The 23,749-nt window shown below is 43.1% G+C and overlaps 2 protein-coding genes and 1 pseudogene across 2 annotated transcripts in view; 2 read left to right on the top strand and 1 right to left on the bottom strand.

Moving 5' to 3' along the window:
* LOC110528177 (sodium channel protein type 8 subunit alpha) overlaps nucleotides 1–1,359 on the bottom strand; it is a 117,257-nt gene extending 115,898 nt beyond the window's left edge. The window contains exon 1 of the mRNA XM_090241400.1: nucleotides 1,217–1,359. The gene's annotated coding sequence lies outside the window, so the exon portion shown is untranslated. The remainder of the gene's footprint in view (nucleotides 1–1,216) is intronic.
* Nucleotides 1,360–18,411: 17,052 nt separating this feature from the next.
* Nucleotides 18,412–19,213, top strand: LOC110528993 (thiol S-methyltransferase TMT1B-like; annotated as a pseudogene).
* A 1,651-nt stretch (nucleotides 19,214–20,864) lies between these two features.
* On the top strand, nucleotides 20,865–22,387 carry LOC110527134 (thiol S-methyltransferase TMT1A-like). Its single transcript, XM_021608282.3, has 2 exons — nucleotides 20,865–21,491; nucleotides 22,062–22,387. Exons 1-2 carry the CDS (start codon nucleotides 20,961–20,963, stop codon nucleotides 22,296–22,298), a joined length of 768 nt encoding a protein of 255 aa, XP_021463957.3. The 5' UTR covers nucleotides 20,865–20,960; the 3' UTR covers nucleotides 22,299–22,387.
* Nucleotides 22,388–23,749: the final 1,362 nt, after the last annotated feature.

The following is a 23,749-nucleotide window of genomic DNA, read 5'->3' as shown; positions in this document are numbered from 1 at the left end:
TGTCAGGACAATAATCGATTAATTTATAAGTGGATTTCCTCTCCCAGCAATTGTCATTACGGGTTATCACTTGATAAACCCCATAGCACATGTAAAACCGTTGAAGAAAGTAAAATGCGCACCTTCTTGGCCTATATGTTATAAACTGGTAATAACTCTTCCACTGTATGGTCTATCAGTTTGACTTTGTATTGTAGCCCATGCACTGTTTACACACGCGCGTGCCTTGTCCCCGGCATGCGGGCCAAAGCCTTTACTAAAATACTGCAGTATGGAGGATGCTTCTATGACAGAGGCACAAGTCCATTTGAAAACATGCACTGCTCCTATAAATTCTAGGCGATGTCATTAATTTAACTGTGTTGCTCCAAAACAATCTCAGCTCCACCATTCGAAGTAAATGGTATACATTGTTATAGATTGTCTTGATAATGTTTTTTGGTAAGCTCCCCAGAAACCATTGACGACCGTATTGTATAGCACCACACCCGAAAAGGCTGCCTAGGTGAGCCATAAGGCTCCCAACATTAACATGGTAGGGTTATAACACCATCGTGGACATTTGTTATCCACCTCCATTTGGGGATGGGGGCTGTAAAGAGATGAGGAGGGGGTGCCGCGGTCCCCCTTCAACTGCCAAACCTGAGGCATGCCTATCTCAAGCAATATAGCCTCAAAATTGCAAGGGGAGGGGTGATGGAGTGGAGGTGGTGTGCATGAGGTAACACTATCACAGTTACAGTTAAATTGTCTTACAAAGGATTAGGGTATCGATAATAGAAGTTGACTCAAAGCTCATACCGCTACCTTGTATGCCTGCATGTATGTCGATGTCAGCGCTAACACGCACTGAAGTTTGACGTGCTCCCACTTCCCCATCCCACCGTATGCGTATGTTTCACATTTTGACACATAGAATGTCATTCCGTTCAGAGGCAGGCCAACACCCCGATTTACCTGCGTAACACTCTCCACCACTTTTTGCAGTATAAGCTTATATTTTTCAGCTAAGAATGTCATCCCTACATGTAATTGAGGTTTTCCATGCATATTTGCACAAGCTTTGGCAAGGAGCGCTATCCACAATAGTCAGAATAAAGGATTCTGAGAGGGGGACCGCTCTGCGGCATTGGGGATGCAGGTTGTAGACAGGGAAGTAGCATGATCCATCCTCCGCCAAAACCCCGCCGGACAAGACAACATAATATCTACTTACTTTTCCCGCATTAACAGAAATCCAGACAGCCGGCACTGAACTGCAGATGTCCAAAAGATTCGGGAGAAACTGCGGCTGACGCCATATTGTTGCTGCTATCTCCCTTCCCAGTGCGTGCGGGTACCCTGCATAATTGATGACTCTCAGCAAATTGTTAGGGAGTGTCGGTAAATGCCTTTGGTTTGAAAACGGCCCAGTTACTGCAGTATCGCAAGCAACATGATTGCACAAAATAGAACAAAGTTATTCAACTAATAGTCAAGAAAACTATCATATAATTACTGTGTTATCCAAAAGTTAAAATGGTTGATATCTGAGTTTGTTTTAGTGGATGACAAAACTGTTTTTTTGTGACCAACTTTTTATTATTATGTGTTGTTGTTTTTGTGAGTGGTTCAGATCCCAGACAGGCAATAATATTCAAAAAGTACATATATATAGAAACGAAACACATTTGTCCAGTCTGTCCCCCCTCCCCCCCCTCCCCCCCCTCCTCCCTTGTCAGTAGGTGTGACCCATTCCTCATCTTATGTTTGTCAAATTGTTTGTTGGATCAAGGGATGAATAGAATCAGCCTGCATACATCGATATTCTATAGGCCTACATACAGTGCCTTGCGAAAATATTCGGTCCCCTTGAACTTTGCGACCTTTTGCCACATTTCAGGCTTCAAACATAAAGATATAAAACTGTATTTTTTTGTGAAGAATCAACAACAAGTGGGACACAATCATGAAGTGGAACGACATTTATTGGATATTTCAAACCTTTTTAACAAATCAAAAACTGAAAAATTGGGCGTGCAAAATTATTCAGCCCCTTTACTTTCAGTGCAGCAAACTCTCTCCAGAAGTTCAGTGAGGATCTCTGAATGATCCAATGTTGACCTAAATGACTAATGATGATAAATACAATCCACCTGTGTGTAATCAAGTCTCCGTATAAATGCACCTGCACTGTGATAGTCTCAGAGGTCCGTTAAAAGCGCAGAGAGCATCATGAAGAACAAGGAACACACCAGGCAGGTCCGAGATACTGTTGTGAAGAAGTTTAAAGCCGGATTTGGATACAAAAAGATTTCCCAAGCTTTAAACATCCCAAGGAGCACTGTGCAAGCGATAATATTGAAATGGAAGGAGTATCAGACCACTGCAAATCTACCAAGACCTGGCCATCCCTCTAAACTTTCAGCTCATACAAGGAGAAGACTGATCAGAGATGCAGCCAAGAGGCCCATGATCACTCTGGATGAACTGCAGAGATCTACAGCTGAGGTGGGAGACTCTGTCCATAGGACAACAATCAGTCGTATATTGCACAAATCTGGCCTTTATGGAAGAGTGGCAAGAAGAAAGCCATTTCTTAAAGATATCCATAAAAAGTGTTGTTTAAAGTTTGCCACAAGCCACCTGGGAGACACACCAAACATGTGGAAGAAGGTGCTCTGGTCAGATGAAACCAAAATGGAACTTTTTGGCAACAATGCAAAACGTAATGTTTGGCGTAAAAGCAACACAGCTCATCACCCTGAACACACCATCCCCACTGTCAAACATGGTGGTGGCAGCATCATGGTTTGGGCCTGCTTTTCTTCAGCAGGGACAGGGAAGATGGTTAAAATTGATGGGAAGATGGATGGAGCCAAATACAGGACCATTCTGGAAGAAAACCTGATGGAGTCTGCAAAAGACCTGAGACTGGGACGGAGATTTGTCTTCCAACAAGACAATGATCCAAAACATAAAGCAAAATCTACAATGGAATGGTTCAAAAATAAACATATCCAGGTGTTAGAATGGCCAAGTCAAAGTCCAGACCTGAATCCAATCGAGAATCTGTGGAAAGAACTGAAAACTGCTGTTCACAAATGCTCTCCATCCAACCTCACTGAGCTCGAGCTGTTTTGCAAGGAGGAATGGGAAAAAATGTCAGTCTCTCGATGTGCAAAACTGATAGAGACATACCCCAAGCGACTTACAGCTGTAATCGCAGCAAAAGGTGGCGCTACAAAGTATTAACTTAAGGGGGCTGAATAATTTTGCATGCCCAATTTTTCAGTTTTTGTTTGTTAAAAAAGTTTGAAACATCCAATAAATGTTGTTCCACTTCATGATTGTGTCCCACTTGTTGTTGATTCTTCACAAAAAAATACAGTTTTATATCTTTATGTTTGAAGCCTGAAATGTGGCAAAAGGTCGCAAAGTTCAAGGGGGCCGAATATTTTCGCAAGGCACTGTATATTCAAAACACAATTGCTAAATTCAAACATGATTACATTACATTAACTCATAATAAGCTTTTGACCATTTCGACTGCTCCGTTGAATGTATCTAATGTTGGTTCCTTTGTGCTGTTCACACGAGCTATGGAGAGCTCTAGTGAAAGAACTTCAAGGAAGTTTTGTTGCCATCGAGTTATACTGAGCTTCTGTGGCGGCTTCCATCTGGTCACTAACATTATTTTTGCCGCAGTCAGTCCAGACAACCATACTCGTTCCTGGGTTACTGTGAGACTCAGTGAAGAGTCATCGTTCAACAATACTATATTGGGGAGATAGGGAATGGCAGCAACAACTATGTCCTTAAACTCAAGGTAGTGAAGTTTTATCCTGAGAAACAAAATAATATCATTTATTAGTCTACCTTTGTTGAACAGTGTCCAAGTTCATAACCAGATGCCTATACTATCATATGGCTGAAATGGTGGCAACTGCCCAACTTTCCTTAGTCTATAATAACTTGCCATTCTGTTATCAACAGAGCAAATGTTATTAAATGAAACAATGAGAGTGAGGTGCTGTTGTATGCTAACTAATTGGAAGGGCAGGTAAAGCAGATGTCATATCTAAACCCAAGTTGTGCCAGTAAACAGTCGCACAGGAAACAACAATTCAGCACCATGGGCAGCTACCGCGCACCTCAACACTCAACAAATATCTACTAGATGATGTCAAAATGACAGAAGCCATCATTTTCAATGGAAGGAAAGAGGCTCGCAGCGAAATTAGCAAGGCAGATGAGCTCTGTGGTTGACCTCGGTGAACAGAGTGGCGAACAGAGCATAGCAAACAATTAGAGAAAGCTGAAATTATTGGCAATATGGCAGTACATTGACCAATCAAGGCTTGCTATAGCTTCCAGACTGTGCTGGATTGGCTGTTGATAAATTCCCTACTTAGCAGTCTGTGGGCTTCCTGCTCAAATAAAATAAAAAACATGGCAATGGCTGGCAAGTCAACGGTTGAGTTCCTGCCTGACTACATTGCAGACACATGCCAGATCTTACAACGTCTGGATAGGTATTTAACACCTCAGTAACCACATCATTTCAAATCAAATCAAATCAAATTTTATTTGTCACATACACATGGTTAGCAGATGTTAATGCGAGTGTAGCGAAATGCTTGTGCTTCTAGTTCCGACAATGCAGTAATAACCAACAAGTAATCTAACTAACAATTCCAAAACTACTGTCTTGTACACAGTGTAAGGGGATAAAGAATATGTACATAAGGATATATGAATGAGTGATGGTACAGAGCAGCATAGGCAAGATACAGTAGATGGTATTGAGTACAGTATATACATATGAGATGAGTATGTAAACAAAGTGGCATAGTTAAAGTGGCTAGTGATACATGTATTACATAAGGATACAGTCGATGATATAGAGTACAGTATATACGTATGCAAATGAGATGAATAATGTAGGGTAAGTAACATTATATAAGGTAGCATTGTTTAAAGTGGCTAGTGATATATTTACATCATTTCCCATCAATTCCCATTATTAAAGTGGCTGGAGTTGAGTCAGTGTCAGTGTGTTGGCAGCAGCCACTCAATGTTAGTGGTGGCTGTTTAACAGTCTGATGGCCTTGAGATAGAAGCTGTTTTTCAGTCTCTCGGTCCCAGCTTTGATGCACCTGTACTGACCTCGCCTTCTGGATGATAGCGGGGTGAACAGGCAGTGGCTCGGGTGGTTGATGTCCTTGATGATCTTTATGGCCTTCCTGTGACATCGGGTGGTGTAGGTGTCCTGGAGGGCAGGTAGTTTGCCCCCGGTGATGCGTTGTGCAGACCTCACCACCCTCTGGAGAGCCTTACGGTTGAGGGCGGAGCAGTTGCCGTACCAGGCGGTGATACAGCCCGCCAGGATGCTCTCGATTGTGCATCTGTAGAAGTTTGTGAGTGCTTTTGGTGACAAGCCGAATTTCTTCAGCCTCCTGAGGTTGAAGAGGCGCTGCTGCGCCTTCTTCACAATGCTGTCTGTGTGAGTGGACCAATTCAGTTTGTCTGTGATGTGTATGCCGAGGAACTTAAAACTTGCTACCCTCTCCACTACTGTTCCATCGATGTGGATAGGGGGGTGTTCCCTCTGCTGTTTCCTGAAGTCCACAATCATCTCCTTAGTTTTGTTGACGTTGAGTGTGAGGTTATTTTCCTGACACCACACTCCGAGGGCCCTCACCTCCTCACTGTAGGCCGTCTCGTCGTTGTTGGTAATCAAGCCTACCACTGTTGTGTCGTCCGCAAACTTGATGATTGAGTTGGAGGCGTGCGTGGCCACGCAGTCGTGGGTGAACAGGGAGTACAGGAGAGGGCTCAGAACGCACCCTTGTGGGGCCCCAGTGTTGAGGATCAGCGGGGAGGAGATGTTGTTGCCTACCCTCACCACCTGGGGGCGGCCCGTCAGGAAGTCCAGTACCCAGTTGCACAGGGCGGGGTCGAGACCCAGGGTCTCGAGCTTGATGACGAGCTTGGAGGGTACTATGGTGTTGAATGCCGAGCTGTAGTCAATGAACAGCATTCTCACATAGGTATTCCTCTTGTCCAGATGGGTTAGGGCGGTGTGCAGTGGGATTGAGATTGCATCGTCTGTGGACCTATTTGGGCGGTAAGCAAATTGGAGTGGGTCTAGGGTGTCAGGTAGGGTGGAGGTGATATGGTCCTTGACTAGTCTCTCAAAGCACTTAATGATGACGGAAGTGAGTGCTACGGGGCGGTAGTCGTTTAGCTCAGTTACCTTAGCTTTCTTGGGAACAGGAACAATGGTGGCCCTCTTGAAGCATGTGGGAACAGCAGACTGGTATAGGGATTGATTGAATATGTCCGTAAACCCATCATATGCTATAGCAAGCTGATGCTCTACTGCACAGTTGATGACATGGCACGCAACCATTGATTGATGCAATGCATCACCTGCAGAGTAGTCGGGAAGGAACTCGACCAAGCTTTCATCCCTTCAATGGCTTTTGGTGAATTCCTGCCTGACTAAATTGCAGAGTAGATGCATGCCAGATCTAACAACGCCTGGATAGTTATTTAACATATTCTGTAAGCTAAACACATGGTATGACATAGCAATCTGATGCCGGACTGCACAGATATGACATAGCAATCTGATGCCTGACTGCACAGATATGACATAGCAATCTGATGCCCGACTGCACAGATATGACATAGCAATCTGATGCAGGACTGCACAGACAATGATGTGGCATGCTACCATTGGTTCATGCAATGCAACTGGCAATAGCGACAGTCAATGGTCGAGTTCCAGCCCGGGAGAGAGAGAGATGGTGTGATCAAAATACACCATATGACTGTTGAATTCCAGCCCGAGAGAGAGAGAGATGGTGTGATCAAAATACACCATATGACTGTTGAATTCCAGCCCGGGAGAGAGAGAGATGGTGTGATCAAAATACACCATATGACTGTTGAATTCCAGCCCGGGAGAGAGAGAGATGGTGTGATCAAAATACACCATATAACTGTTGAATTCCAGCCTGGGAGAGAGATGGTGTGATCAAAATACACCATATGACTGTTGAATTCCAGCCTGGGAGAGAGAGAGATGGTGTGATCAAAATACACCATATAACTGTTGAATTCCAGCCCGGGAGAGAGAGAGATGGTGTGATCAAAATACACCATATGACTGTTGAATTCCAGCCTGGGAGAGAGAGAGATGGTGTGATCAAAATATACCATATGACTGTTGAATTCCAGCCTGGGAGAGAGAGAGATGGTGTGATCAAAATATACCATATGACTGTTGAATTCCAGCCTGGGAGAGAGAGAGATGGTGTGATCAAAATACACCATATGACTGTTGAATTCCAGCCCGGGAGAGAGAGAGATGGTGTGATCAAAATACACCATATGACTGTTGAATTCCAGCCCGGGAGAGAGAGAGATGGTGTGATCAAAATACACCATATGACTGTTGAATTCCAGCCCGAGAGAGAGAGAGATGGTGTGATCAAAATACACCATATGACTGTTGAATTCCAGCCCGGGAGAGAGAGAGATGGTGTGATCAAAATACACCATATGACTGTTGAATTCCAGCCCGAGAGAGAGAGAGATGGTGTGATCAAAATACACCATATAAGTAGCCTGCTAATGTACCTTTCTGGACCTTGTGAACTGTCGAGAATAAACCCATAACTGATCCAAATGGTTGCATAATCAGGCCAAGGCTGTATCCTTGTGTATAGCTCCATTCTTGTGCATTTCATTTTAATCCTCTTGTGTTAGTAATTTATTCTTATTTTTAAACTCTGCATTGTTCGGAAGGGTTCATAAGCAATTATTTCATGGTAAAGTCTACACAAGTTGGATTCGGCGCATGTAATAACCACAATTTGATTCGACTTTATGTAGTTATTTCTGCATGAAGCATTCAAAACAGGGAGTTTAATCGGTTATTGTCTTGTTCTTTACTGTAATCAGATGGCTAATATCAATAGCCTACTATGCATGCCTGTCTCTCTTAGCGGAAAGTAAAGAAGAGACTGACTGCAGCGCTTTGTGTTTTTAGAAGAAACATTCATGTGTTGTAAATTGTTTGCATAGTCAAACCCCACTAGCTGGGTGAGGTTTTAAATGCATGCAGTTCTGTCCTTAAGCTGTTCCTGTCTGTTAATGTTCTGTATTATGTCATGTTTCATGTTTTGTGTGGACCCCAGGAAGAGTAGCTGCTGCAATTGCCACAGCTAGAACATACATATGTTTTTTTGCCCACATTACTGCAGTTTACAGTGCCCGACTTTTGCAGAGTGCAGCATGCAGGAACCCACAGTTCTGCCATTTCATAATCTGTAAACCTTTCTTTCTTGCACTTTGACAGGTAAATATTTATAGCCCTAATATTTAGCTAATGAGTGGCCTAATATCTAGAGTGGCCTAATATCTAGATAATATTTAGCTTTTTCAGCTACACAACTCTAGCCTCTCTCTTCCAGCTATTCCTGTGATACGGACACAAGCTCGTCTATTCCTCTTCTTGTGAAATCCCAGGAAACGCTATAAGCTACAAAAGCTTTAGGAGATTTATTTATATTTTTTATACTTGCCCTAATAGGCTTTTCATGGAGAGAAGCAGGCTTGCTCTTGCTAATTGCTGAATGAAAAACAGGCCTAGGCTAAATGAACTGTCGGGGAAAGTTGTGGAGAGAGTGCATCACTGGCAAGTGATGATAACATTGTTGCACTGATTTAGCTTATTAAATGGTTACACATGACAGAGGGTGATGAGCACAGTGAAAAGGAAGATTACTTTACAGTTGGCACTATGCATTCGGGCAGGTAGCATTCTCCTGGCATCCGCCAAACCCAGATTTGTACTTCGGACTACCAGATGGGTAAGCTTGATTCATCACTCCAGAGAACGCATTTCCAATGCACCAGAGTCCAATGGTGGCAAACGTTACACAACTCCAGCCGATGCTTGGCATTGCACATGGTGATCTTAGGCTTGTGTGCGGTTGCTCGGCCATGGAAACCAATTTCATGAAGCTCCTGACAGGTGCCGAAGTTGCTTCCAGAGACAGTTTGGAACTCTGTAGTGAGAATTGCAACAGAGGACAGACCATTTTTACGTGCGACGTGCTTCAGTACTTGGCAGTCCCGTTCCTTGAGCTTATTGGGCCTACCACTTTGCAGCTGAGCCGTTGTTGCTCCTAGACATTTTCACTTCACAATAGCAGCACTTACAGTTGACCTGTGCAGCTCTAGCAGGGCAGAAATTTGACAAACTGACTTGTTGTAAAGGTGGCATCCTATGACCGTGCCACGTTGAAAGTCACTGAACTCTTCAGTAAGGCCATTCTTCTGTCAATGTTTGTCTATGGAGATTGCATGGCTCGATTTGAAACACCTGTCAGCAACGGTGTTGCTGAAATAACATAATCCACTAATTTGAAGGGATGTCCACGTACTTGTGTATAGTGTATATGGGCTGCATGATGTGACTATAGGCTATTGATGATTGAGAAAGTAGCAAAAAAAAGCTTGCACTCTGTTCCTTACCTCAGGCTGTACACACTGTACTCTCTTCAAGTGATCATACTGTATTTTCACCCTCAGACTATTCTCAGTTGAATCTTGTCTTTGCTAATATGTCAAATTAGGGGCAAGACAAAACATACATCATCCATATGCCCTGGAATAGGGAATGGAGGCTACTTTCCTGCTGGTAGGGTAACATGGGGCAAGACACCCCTCCTAAGATCAATGTCTCATTGCATACACAAAAAATATCATTTTGGAGAAAATATATTGTGTGTGATGATGATGCCCATGCTTAGAGAAACAAACTATGAAGGAAAATAAATGGCCAAGGTTGACAGATTTTTAGGAAAGGGACATTTTTGGGGTATTTTTGGTCACCTGTGAGAGTGAATATGATTGCAAGTAATGTCTTCTGTTTAAAATTTTTTTTTTTTTTATAAATGAGAGCCAGAACTGAATCTTAAATGATATCTAAATAAGTTCTGTGGTACTAAAGAGTCTGGATTCCATCGATGATTACCATTTGTTTTTTAAAATTTAAGTAGGTAAATCAGTTAAGAACAAATTCTTATTTTCAATGACAGCCTAGAAACAATGGGTTAACTGCCTTGTTCAGCAGCGTAACAACATATTTCTACATTGTAAGCTCAGGGATTTGGTCTGACAAGACAAACACTCTAACCACTACGCTACCTGCCACCCCATTACACACACCTGGTTCCAATCCCCACTCTATCGCTGTATATATACTCCCTCTGTCATTTGTCTTTGTGGGTCATTGTAAATGTTGCTTGTTTTCCTGAGAGGAGTCTCTCCTACTATTTCCAGAGTACTTTATTATTTTGCACTTTGGTTTTCATCCCGCTTTTATATATGTTGCTTTAATAAATGTAGTAGTTCTAAACCTGCAACTGCCTCCTGTCTACTCCTCTCTACACTTGTGACAGAATGACCGACCCAAGAGAACAGGAAGCAGCAGGACATGCCGACCTCTCCGCTATAGGAGCTTTGCTCTTAAACCACGACTCGTGCCTGGAGCACCTCGGGACTGCCATGGACGAGGTGCTCTGAACCGTATGCCAGCTGCAGGCTACACCACCAACTTACCAACTTCCCACAGTCGTTCCATCCACCCCACCACCATCTACATTACCCGGTCCGATCAGCAACGTCCACATGCCCCTCCGGGAGCAGTTTGATGGCACCCCAGCTCACTGTAGGGGGTTTCTCCTACAGTGTGAACTCCACCTTGCCCGTCATGCCAGGATGGCCTCCGAGAGGGACAAGGTGGCCTTGGTGATCTCGATGCTGACAGGCCAGGCTCTGGAGTGGGTGTACACTGTCTGGGAAAGGGATGGTCCAGAAATGCAGTCCTATGAGCGCTTCACCCAACTCTTCCGTGCCAGGCGGCCGCCCAGACAGAGCTGGTCTGTCGCGATGAGGACCTCACGCTGGACCAGCTCATTGCCATGGCCATCCGCCTGGATAATCTCCTGTTTGCCCCTCAACGCCCATCCCGGGGGTTCGGGTCTCTCCCAGGAACCTCCAGCGAGACTGAGCCCATGGAGGTGGGCACGATGCACCTTCCCTCTGAGGAACGTCAATGCCGCCGTCAACAGGGTCTCTGCTCCTACTGCGGGGAGTCGGACAACCCCTGGAACACCGGTCACAGAAGGAGAACCAGGCGAGGAAGGGACAAGCAGAGGAGCGCACCTGCACCTTCCCAGATAGGTGTGGATGTGCCTTGCTCCTCTCTGCCACCTCAGTGGAAAATCCAGGCTACCCATGCCTCTATCTCGTGCCATGTGCCTGCCCCCTCATTGCCCATGGGACTGCACTATCGACCTACTACCTGGTTTTACCATCTAGCGGGGGCACATCCACCCTCTTTCACATGCAGAGACGGAAGCCATGGAGGTCTATGTCCAGGAGGCGCTGGCCCAAGGATTTCTCTGTCTGTCCACCTCTTCGGCCTCCTCCAGGTTATTTTTCATGAAGAAGAAAGACAGAGGTCTCTGCCCATGTATCGATTATCGGACACTGAATAAGGCAATTGTTAAATTAAGATATCCCCTGCCTATCATACCCACTGTGACCGAACAGATGCACAGTGCTCAGTACTTTACCAAATTGTATTTACGCAGTGCCTACAACTTGGTGCGCATTAGAGAGGGGGATGAATGGAAGACCGCCTTCAGCACCTGGCACTACGAACACAGGGTAATGCACTATGGCCTGACAAATGCACCCTCTGTGTTTCAATCCTTCATTAATGAGGTGTTTAGAAACATGTTGGGTTGCTGTGTAGTGGTGTACATAGACAACATCTTGGTGTACTTCACTACAAGCGAGCAACATGTCTCATGTCAGATCCGTTTTGGAGAGGCTATGTGGGACCACTCCTTGTCTGGGCACACATAGCACCTGTGTCGGGGCGCTCGGGTATAGCCTGTACTATTGATTGTCTCTCTGCCAAGTACTGGTGTCCCACCTTGGCTCTTCCTGCTCCACCTGCGCACAGAGCAAGACATCGAGACACCTCCCCTATGGTAAACTCCACCCAATGCCGGTTCCACAATTATCCTGGTCCCATCTCTCCATGGACTTTGTCACAGACCTTCCCCCCTCGGAGGGGCACACCACCATCCTGGTCGTTGTGGACCGGTTTTCCAAAGCCTGTTGTTTGATTCCTCTGCCTGGTCTCCCTAACTGCGGCAGCTCTCTTCTCTCACATCTTCCGGCACTACGGGATCCCAGAGGACGTTGTATCTGACCGTGGTCTTCAGTTCACCTCCCATGTCTGGAAGGCCTTCAGGGAATGACTGGGTGTCCCGGTCAGCCTCACCTCCAGGTACCGTCTCCAATCAAATGGGCAGGTGGAATGGGTAAATCAGGAACTGGATATGTAACTTCGTACTTATTGTCAGGATCGGTTGGGGGAGTGGGCTGTGTTTCCGTCACTCCTCCACTAACCTCACACCCTTTCAGTGTGTTCTAGGCTATCAGCCGGCCCTGGCACCCTGGCACCAGAGTCAGATCGAGGCTCCTGCGATTGAAGATTGGTTCCAGCGTGCCGAGGAGGTATGGAGCACAGCACACACCCATCTCCAGCGCGTTGTCCTCCGGCAGAAGGCGCAGGCCGATCGCGGTCTTTCAGGATCTGGCTTTCTACGAAGGATCTGCCCCTCCTTGTACCTCACCTGCACTTATTCTCTTCTTTTAACTTCTCCTTCACTCTATTATGTGTAGTTAAACTAAACTCATTATCATTTGAATAAGGCAAGACTTTAAATCCCAGCAGTCTTTAAAATGAAATTCAAGAGCAAACAGTTTTCAAGAGTGTGTAATATTTATGATTTCTTTTTACAAATTCATTGGAATGTAACTGATTAAATATTGATTAAACACACACACACACACACACACACACACACACACACACACATGGCTCACGTCAGACTGTTTGTATGTGGGATACGGATGGATAATTCTGGGTGCCGCTTTGTAAAACTTGTCTATGCTTGCCAACCGCCTTTCTTTTTTAATGCGTTTTGGATTCCCATCCTCTCCGCCGTGTGGCACATTAAAGGCACGGGCAGCTGCCTTAATGCCCTGCCCATTTTCAATCGCATTCAGGGCACAACGAAGCGCCTCTTCGCCATAGCCACCATAATCAGATATTTTCTTGTAAACTAATCTGAAAATAAAAAAAATTAAGTATCTTAGGAACGGTGGGTAACTGGCCTCTAAACCTAACCCTAACTCCTATTTTGAATAGCCTAGTAATTAGCAATTTTTATTTAAGTGATAATGCCCGAGAAGCCTGTGTTTGGTGGATATATTGGCATGGGTGTTGTTAGGCAAACCGTGCCAATATATCCTCCAAACTCTGGCTTCGAGGGAATTATCGCTTTTATGCAACGGGTTACCAACATATTCAAATAATGATTGTAACGATGACGCTGGGAGTCAGGAAGCAGGTGCAGGTGGGGGAGATCTTTGTGGGCTATACTCGGCCTTGTCTCAGGGTAGTAAGTTGGTGGTTGAAGACATCCCTCAAGTGGGTGGGGTTATATCTTGCCAGTTTGGCCCTGTCTGGGGGTATCATCGGACAGGGCCACAGTGACTCCCGACCCCTCCTGTCTCAGCCTCCAGTATTTATGCTGCAATAGTTTAAGTATCGGGGGACTAGGGTCAGTTTGTTATATCTGGAGTATTTCTCCTATCTTATCCTGTGTCCTGTGTGAATTTAAGTATGCTGCCTTTAATTCTCTCTCTCTTTTTCTTTCTCCTTCTCTCTCTCTTTCTCCCGGAGGGCCTACGCCCTAGGACCATGCCTCAGGACAACCTGGCCTGATGAATCCTTGCTTTCCCCAGACCACCTGGTCATGCTGCTTCTCCAGTTTCAACTGTACTACTAGGGCTATGGAACCCTGACCTGTTCACCGGACGTGCTACCTTGTCCCGGACCTGCTGTTTTGGACTCTCTTTCTACCGCACTTGTGTCTCTAACTCTGAATGATCAGCTATGAAAAGCCAACTGACATTTACTCCTGAGGTGCTGACCTGTGGCACCCTCTACAACCACCGTGATTATTATTATTTGACCCTGCTGGTCATCTTTGAATGTTTGAACATCTTGGCCATGTACGGTTATATTCTCCACCCGGCACAGCCAGAAGAGGACTGGCCACCCCTCAGAGCCTGGTTCCTCTCTAGATTTCTTCCTAGGTTCCAACCTTTCTAGGTAGTGTTTCCTAGCCACCATGCTTCTACATCTGCATTGCTTGCTGTTTGGGGTTTTAGGCTGGGTTTCTGTACATCACTTTGTGACATCGGCTGATGTAAAAAGGACTTTATAAATACATTTGATTGAATTTGACTTTTTAATTTTATTTACTTTTTATTTATTTTTACTATTTTCTACATTGGAGAATAACACTGAAGACATCAAAACCATGAACAAACACATGGAATCATGTAGAAACCAAAAAAAAAACGTTAAACAAATCAAGATATATTTGAGATTCTTCAAAGTAGCTACCCTTTGCCTTGATGACAGCTTTGCACACTCTTGGCATTCTGTCAACCAGCTTCACCTGGAATGCTTTCCCAACAGTCTCGAAGGAGTTCCCACATATGCTGAGCACTTGTTGGCTGCTTTTTCTTCACTCTGTGGTCCAACTCATCAACAAAACATCTCAATTGGTTTGAGGTCAGGTGATTGTGGAGGCCAGGTCATCTGATGCAGCACTCCATCACTCTCCTTCTTGGTCAAATAGCCCTTACACAGCCTGGATGGTCTGTTGGGTCATTGTTCTGTTGAAAAACAAATGATAGTCCCACTAAGCGCAAGCCAGACGGGATGGCGTATTGCTGCAGAAGGTTGTGGTAGCCATGCTGGTTAAGTGTGCCTTGAATTCTAAATAAATCACAGACAGTTTTACCAGCAAAGCACCCCCACACCATCACACCTCCTCCTCCATGCTTCACAGTGGGAACCACACATGTAGAGATTATACGTTCTCCTACTCTGTGTCTCACAAAGACACAGCGGTTGGAACCAAAAATCTCAAATTTGGACTCATCAGATAATAGGACAGATTTCTACCAGTCTAATGTCCATTGCTCGTATTTCTTGGTCCAAGCAATTCTCTTCTTATTATTGGTGTCCTTTAGTAGTGGTTTCTTTGCAGCAATTCGACCATGAAGGCCTGATTCACGCTATCTCCTCTGAAAAGTTGATGTTGAGATGTGTCTGATACTTGAACTCTGAAGCATTTATTCGGGCTGCAATTTCTGAGGCTGGTAACTCTAATGAACTTATCCTCTGCAGCAGAGGTAACTCTGGGTTTTCCTTTCCTGTGGCGCTCCTCATGAGAGCCTGTTTCATCATACCGCTTGATGGTTTTTGTGAATGCACTTGAAGAAACTTCCAAAGTGCTTGAAATGTTCCGCATTGACTGACCTTCATGTCTTAAAGTATTGATGGACTGTTGTTTCTCTTTGCTTATTTGAGCTGTTCTTGCCATAATATGGAATTGGTCTTTCACCAAATAGGGCTGTCTTCTGTATACCACCCCTACCTTGTCACAACACAACTGATTGGCTCAAATGCATTAAGAAGGAAAGCTATTACACAATTTGGTTTTTAACCAGGCACACCTGTTAATTGAAATGCATTCCAGGTGACCTTATAAAGCTGGTTGAGAGAATACCAAGAGTGTGCAAAGCTGTCATCAGAGCAAAGGGTGGCTACTTTGAAGAATCACAAATATAAAATACATTTTGATTTATTACACTTTTTGGTTACTACATGATTCCATGTGTTATTTCATAGTTTTGATGTCTTCACTATTATTCTACAATGTAGAAATAGAAAAAAAAGAAACACCCTTGAATGAGTAGGTGTGTCCAAACATCAGACTTACTGTACTTCTTCCAGCACGTGCTCCAGCCGACTTGATATTACTTTGTGGTAGGACGAGAGGTTAACAGGGCAATATGGAAAGATCTGGAGGATGCTGGGTTCTCTGAGATCAAACTGACGCACATCGAGGCACTGATGATCAAACCACACATTGCGTGTGGTTATGCTGTCAAGTAAAGTCCGCAACTACATTCTCTGGGTTTGGCCTATCTCAGCACACTGGCTGAGAAGTATTGTAAACACTTATTCATTGTAACATAATGTATTTTCTTAATGGCATTGCTTTTGTTGCTTACTTGTGCATAAAATGTACTTTCACATCTTGACCTCTACATTGTCAATGTTTCCCACCTTATTAAAGTTTTCTGTACTGCATAAAAGAGGATGTGTATAGATCTGAAGCTATCACCTCATAACCAAACTCTTAGCGAAACAAGCTGGATGTTCTTTAGGGAGTGGAAGCTCAGAATTCCAGTAGAAGAGGACCACTGCCATCTAGTGGATGTAAACTCAATAATGAAAAACTCGCAAATATAATCAACTCACTAATATAAACTCACTAATGCCCTATGCACATAGCCATTGAACACTGGCCACTTAATGTTCACATACTGTTTGTGTATGTTCTGCTGTAATACAATTTGTTTTGGGGGGGATTATTGTGTGCTTGTTGACATTTACTGTATTGATTGATCGGAACGAGGAACATAAGCATTTCGCTACACCCGCCATAACACCTGATTTGATTTAATGGGCCATTTTTATACAATGATAAGCAATGTACTTCGTGTGTATGACATGTACATGACCACTACATTTTTCCTGGTCAGGAAATTATACATTTTAGTCAGGGCCAAGAGTCAGGGGTTTTCTCCTGGTCCTATATATGACAGCCTAGCCTACACTGTACAATCACTACAGTACATTACAATAGGCAATAATTACACTATTTTGATTATTTTACGTAAAGAAATCCCTTACTGAACTGCTGGGTGGCTGGTGCTGTTCTGATGTGTTGAACTGGACAGTGGTAGTGATGGGCAGTCCGTGTCCACTGTCATTCCATGACAACTTTCAACGACTTATCAATTTTTTTATTTTTATTTTACCTTTATTTAACCAGGTTGGCAAGTTGAGAACAAGTTCTCATTTACAATTGCGACCTGGCAATCATTCTGCACAAGACCTGAAAGTATTACCAACTTATCAAATAGAAAACATTGACTTGTTCTGTGTAATTTTCCAATTAAGCAGGCAAGACAATGTTTGAGTCACAACTGAAATGTCGAGTTTTTTTGGTCACAGATGGAAATACAGATGGACCCACTACACATCATGATAAAGTGTGGTAGGTGGCATCTTTTCTTCTTTTGAAAGTGTTTCCTCAGACCAATGTGTGAGTTTATGCAAACTAACAATCCATCACCAGGCTTACAGATACATTGTGGTTGATGTGATGATTACCTGATGTGTGTACACTGCTTCTAAACATTACAGTGACCATACTTTGGGTATCTGTACTTTACTATTTACATTTTGGACAACTTTTACTTTTGCTTCACTACATTCCTAAAGAAAATTTGTACTGTTTGCTCCCATATATTTCCCCTGAAACCCAAAAGTACTCTTTACATTTGGAATGGTCAATACACACACCTATCAATATAAGGCATTGTCAACTCTACTGCCTCCGATCTGGCAAACTCACTAAACACAAATACTGTGTTTGTAAATGATGTCTGAGCATTGGAGTTTGCCCTTGTCTGTTCGTAAATTAAAAGTACATGACATTTGTGCAGGATGGTTTGCCTAATATAAGCAATTTCATGTATAACATTTGCTTTTACTCAAGTAAAAGGGTAAAAAAATAATAATTTGGCCAGAATATTTTATTTCTGTAGCCTATGGCTGAGTCACATTAAAACTGTTTGTTGGTATTCGTATCTTATTAGGATCCCCATTAGCTGTTGCAGTAGCAGCAGCTACTCTTCCTGGGCTCCACACAAAACATGAAACATGAAACATGAAATAATACAGAGCATTAATAGACAAATCAAATCAAATGTTATTTGTCACATGTGCCGAATACAACAGGTATTCGCTACACGCTTAACATGACGTGCTAACTAACAAGCCCTTAATTACAAGATTGTGTAATTATGTGATGCCTACTATAATAACTAAATGTTATGCCTTTAATACCGAAATAAAAACAGACGTATCGTCTGCTCATGCAGTCCTCCGCCATGGAGCCAGACAGGTCCAATGGCGAAATCAACAGCACAACTGAGCCCAAACTAATGCTGTCATACTGTCACCAGTTCTTGATTGGTTGCTCCTGAAACACACCCATTCTCTTTAGACTATAACCTCTGCACCTGACCACAACTGCACAAACGAGGTGGTGGCAGTACACCTTTTTGGATCTAGTCCACCAATAAAATCTTAAAGGATAGCACAAATGCAAAATGACTATTTTTATGAATTTCTTTAGGCTTATTTTCAAGGTAGTAACCTTGCACCTCCAATTAATGGAGACGGTTGGCATATATGGCATCTACAAGTGTTTCTTTCCATTTCTTGTTTACAAGATATCTTTCACCTACAACAAAAAATGCACGACAAAAAGAAGGACCTTTTCAGCAATCTCTCAGAGTTCACCTTAGGCAATGGCCCACTTCGCATTTTGGAGATTGGCTGCGGAAGCGGGGCTAACTTTGAGTTCTACCTGTCTGGTTGCAAGGTGGTTTGCACCGACCCCAGTCCTTACTTCGAGAAGTATCTGTAAAAGAGCCTGGCTGTCAATGATCACCTAATGTTCGAAAGCTTTGTGGTTGCTTCGGGAGAGGACATAGGGGCAGTGAAAAACAAATCCGTGGACGTTGTCGTCGGTTCTGTCAACGACATACCACGAACATTGCAGGAGGCGCATCGCATATTGAGGCCTGTAAATTGGTTATCTTATTTTTAAAAATTGTAGACCTCCACAAGTCTGGTTCATCCTTGGGAGCAATTTCCAAATGCTTGAAGGTACCACGTTCATATGTACAAACAATAGTATGCAAGAATAAACACCATGGGACCACGCAGTCATCATACCGCTAAGGAAGGAGACGCGTTCTGTCTCCTAGAGATGGACTTTCGGGATGGATGTGAGGGAGTCAGGGCGACATGGAAAGATCTGGAGGCTACTGGGTTCTCTGAGCTACAACTGAGGCACCACTCAACTTCATGATCAAACCACATATTATGGGCCATGCTGTCAAGTAATGGCCTGTCCCAGCAATTGTTTGAACATTTTTGTCAACGCCTATGTATTCAGTGTGAATTTCTTGGGCATTGCTTCAGTTACTTACTTGTGCATAAAATGTAATTAAACTGGCTTAGAAAATAGCAATGACATACGTATACTGAACAAAAATATAAACGCAACATGTAAAGTGTTGGTTCCTGTTACGCTCGTCGTTTGAATCTTACTTTTATTTAAAATGAACACCGAAAAACAACAAAATGCAAACGTAAAGTTCTGCAGGCTACACAGCAACTATACACAATCAAGATCCCACAAACTAAGGTGGGAAAAGGCTGCCTAAGTATGATCCCCAATCAGAGACAATGACAGACAGCCTCTGATTGGGAACCATACCAGGCCAACATAGAAAATACAACATAGATTGCCCACCCTAGTCACACCCTGATCTAACCAAATAGAGAATAAAAAGGTTCTCTAAGGTCAGGGTGTGACAGTTCCATGTTTCATGAGCTGGAATTATGTGAGCATTCCTCATTTGCCGAGATAATCCATCCACCTGACAGGTGTGGCATGTCAAGAAATGGATTAAGCAGCACGATCATTACACAGGTGCACCTTGTGCTGGTGACAATATAAAAGGCCAATCTAAAATGTGCAGTTTTGTGTCACAACACAATGACACAGATGTCTCAGGTTTTGAGGGAGTGTGCAATATGCATGCTGACTGAAGGAATGTCCACCAGGGCTGTTACCAGATAATTTGTGAATTTCTCTACCATAAGCCACCTCCAACATTGTTTTAGAGAATTTGGCAGTATGGTCAACTGGCCTCAAACCCGCAGACAGTGTGTAACCACACCAGTCCAGGACCTCCACATCTGGCTTTTTCACCTGCAGGATCATCTGAGACCAGCCACCCGGACAGCTGATGAAACTGTGGGTTTACACAACCAACATTTTTCTGCGAAAACTGTCAGAAACCATCTCGGGGAAGCTCGTCATCCTCACCGGGGGTCTTGATCTGACTGCAGTTTGGTAACGCAACCGACTGCAGTGGGTAAAAGCTCCCCTTCGATGGTCACTGGCACGCTGGAGAAATGTGCTCTTCACGGATGAATCCTTGTTTCAGCTACCAGGCAGACTGTGTATGGCATCGTGTGGGCGAGCGGTTTGCCGATGTCAATGTGACCCATGGTGGAATTTTGGTTATGGTATTGGCAGGTATAAGCTATGGACAGCGAACACAACTGCATTTTATATTTTTATTTATATATATTTATTTATTTATTTATATTTTAATTTCCTTATGAACTGTAACTCAGTCAAATCTTTGAAACTGTTGCATGTTGCGTTTTATATTTTTCTCAGTGCATATGAAATGTACTTAGCAAATGTAATTTTTTCACATCTTTGCATCTATTTTCAATATTTTTCACCTAATAAAAGTTGTTTGGCTTATGGTTCATTGACATAACCTGTAAAACAACACCCTGTGAAACATGTTCATAATATTTGCATTATACACCCACACCTACACTGATTGCTATAGAATGAGTGTCTAAATAAAAGCAGTTTTCAAACCTCTACAAAGCTATGATAAGACCAAAGTGCAAGAGGTTGTGATGCAATAACTCCATCATGAGGCAAGATGAAAAACTACCAGATTAGCACCTTCCTCCTGACCCTCCCTGATCCCTGTATCACCTTGCTATGGGCTAAATCCTACATCACCTAGCCTGCCTGCAGTGTGCTGCTTAAATTCACATGGGAGGTTTCACCGGGAAAATGACATATCTTATGAGGAACTTCTTGATGAACTTCTGCAAGCTAATTTGTTTGGCGATAACCTTACCTCTCCAACTAATGGAGTTTTTGGGCTTATATTGCATGTACAAGCGTTTGTTTCCGCTTCTTGCTTACAATATCACTTTTTCATACAACGACAAAATGCACGAAAACAAGAGGAACCTTTTCCGAGACTTGTGTAAATTCTGCAACACGGACGGTACACTTCGACTTCTGGAGATTGGCTGCGGTAGTGGGGCCAACTTCAAATACTACCCACACGGTTGCACGGTCATTTGCACAGACCCCAACCCTCACTTTGAAAAGTACCTGCAGATGAGTATGACAGCAAGCAACCACCTGACCTATGAAAGCTTTGTGGTTGCCTCAGGAGAGGACCTGATGGCAGTGCAAGATGAGTCAGTGGATGTTGTTGTCTGCACGCTTGTGCTGTGTTCTGTCAACAACGTGCCACAGGTACTGGAAGAGGCAAGACGGATACTCCGAAAAGTGAGCTTATTATTTCAGCTAGTAGGTTATGTGTGTCAAGCTAGGGAGACGTAGCCTGCCCTATAGGCCTAATAAGAGTTATTGTTTAGCAAAAGGATAACTGAGATCTACTGTACATTCCAGACTCCATTAGTGAATTGAGAGAGTTCTCTAACTTGCCCCGTGTTGTCCTCGTGTTAAAAGTTAAGCCTATAGCGATGTTAAGTCTTAGGTATTTTTAGACACATAAAGCTTGTGACAAATCCCTTGTCTGTAAACAAGAGGTGTGTGAAACCCCCACAGTATAAACACCTTGCCTAACCAAGCAATGTAATTATGTCGATGTAATTTACATTTTTACACATGTAGCCTTTCCACTATGTCTTACATTTGGGTTAAGCCAAGCACATTTGACCAAACATTATATTTGATATCTGGTGCTTGGGTGGGACTGGGATAGATAGTGATATGTAAATTTTTGTCAAGTTTCCCATGGCCTTTTCAGTCACTAGATCAGACACCCAGCTACTTTTGATTGATTTGACGGTTTTGGGGAATGAGAATATAATCTACACATTTGTTGTCCAACAGGGTGGTGCTCTGTACTTTCTGGAGCATGTAGAGTCAGACCCCTCCTCTTGGATATACTTCTTCCAGCACATTCTCCAGCCGATGTGGTACTACCTGGGGGACGGCTGCATGGTTACCAGGGCAACGTGGAGAGATCTGGAGGCTGCTGGGTTCTCAGAGATCCAGCTCCGACACATTGCGGCTCCGCGGGTCACTTTCATGATCAAACCACACATTCTTGGATATGCCATCAAGTGAACGTTTCATTCAACTGTTAAAGTCAAACTGTATTTTTTTTAATCTACACATTTTATACTTTGACTAACTTTTCTAAAAAGATTTGGGCAATATTAAGCAACTGTGAATTAAAGTCACTTCCTGCTATTCACACCTTATTTGCCATTCAGTTTAGGAATGAATGAAATTGACTATGTTGCAGTAACAACAGAGTAGCTATAACTGTATACTACTACTCTCTACTCAGCCCACTTCGACCTTGGTGGCTTGAGGTCCCCAGTGGAGATTAGCTGTTGATTGTGGGTTTTTTATAGTGTTTTTAGCAGTCTCCTCTGTTGGAAGGTCTTGTCTTCTATAGCCAGTAGAATATAGTGCTCCATTCTACTCTTTGTTTATGTACAGCTCTTCACTCCAATGTGAGGCCTCTGTCGATAATAGCATTTCCACTCAATACAGCCATTCACTTCGCAGGTTTCCATTTCCCCATGTTTATTCGACAAAATCAATGTTGTAAAAAAATAATAATTGCGAAATGTGTCATGGAAACAACAGATAGACAACATGTTTTATCTGTTCACCCGGGGTGGCTTTTTCTTTTGTCTAACTTTATTGCAACAAATGATGATGGAAACTCTATTTTTCTAATAAATTATGATTGCTGATTAATTTTGAAGGTACGGGGGCACATGATGTCATCGCGTAACTATAGAGCTCCACTCCACATTTGATTCTAAAAGTATACTGCTTGCAAAATAGAACAATTCTACTTTAAAAATAAGATTTCTTTGCAGGACAAGGATTGTCTTGACCTTCAAGAATGCCTGAATTGCTTCGCCTTCTTTTTCTGGTTGGTTGGTAAGTTTCACCATCCAATTATTTCAGATCTACAGGGGTGTAAGTTACGATGGTGCGGACCGTGGTGATATGTTGAATATGAAAAATGTGTCAATTATTCCATTCTATCCATGCTGTCTTTCGCGGGCTAACTAAGACATTAAATTTTGCCTTCAGAAAGTATTCACACCCCTTGACTTTTCCACATTGTGTTGCATTACAGAATTAATTTAAAATTGATTAAATTTAGATTTTTTTTCTCTCACTAGCCTACACACAATACCCCATAATGTCAAAGTAGAATTAAGTTTTTCAAAATGTTTACAAATTCATTAAAAATGAAATGCTGAAATGTCTTGAGTCAATAAGTTTTCAACCCCTTTATGGCAAAGGGGCCTAAATGAGTTCAGGAGTAAAAATGTGGTTAACAAGTCACATAAGTTGTATGGACTCACTATGTGCAATAATAGTGTTTAACATTATTTTTGAATGACTATCTCATCTCACATGTTAGGTCCCTCAGTCGAGCAGTGAATATCAAACACAAATTCAACCACAAAGACCAGAGATGTTTTCCAATGCCTTGCAGAGAAAGGAAGCTAGTGGTAGATGGGTAACAATTTTAAAGCAGACATTGA

Source organism: Oncorhynchus mykiss, chromosome 7 (genome assembly GCF_057628025.1).
Source record: "Oncorhynchus mykiss isolate SJ-2025 chromosome 7, ASM5762802v1, whole genome shotgun sequence".
In the NCBI taxonomy this organism is placed as follows: Eukaryota; Metazoa; Chordata; class Actinopteri; order Salmoniformes; family Salmonidae; genus Oncorhynchus; species Oncorhynchus mykiss.
The sequence above is the reverse complement of the archived record's forward strand: the minus strand, read 5'-3'. Positions and strand labels throughout refer to the sequence as shown.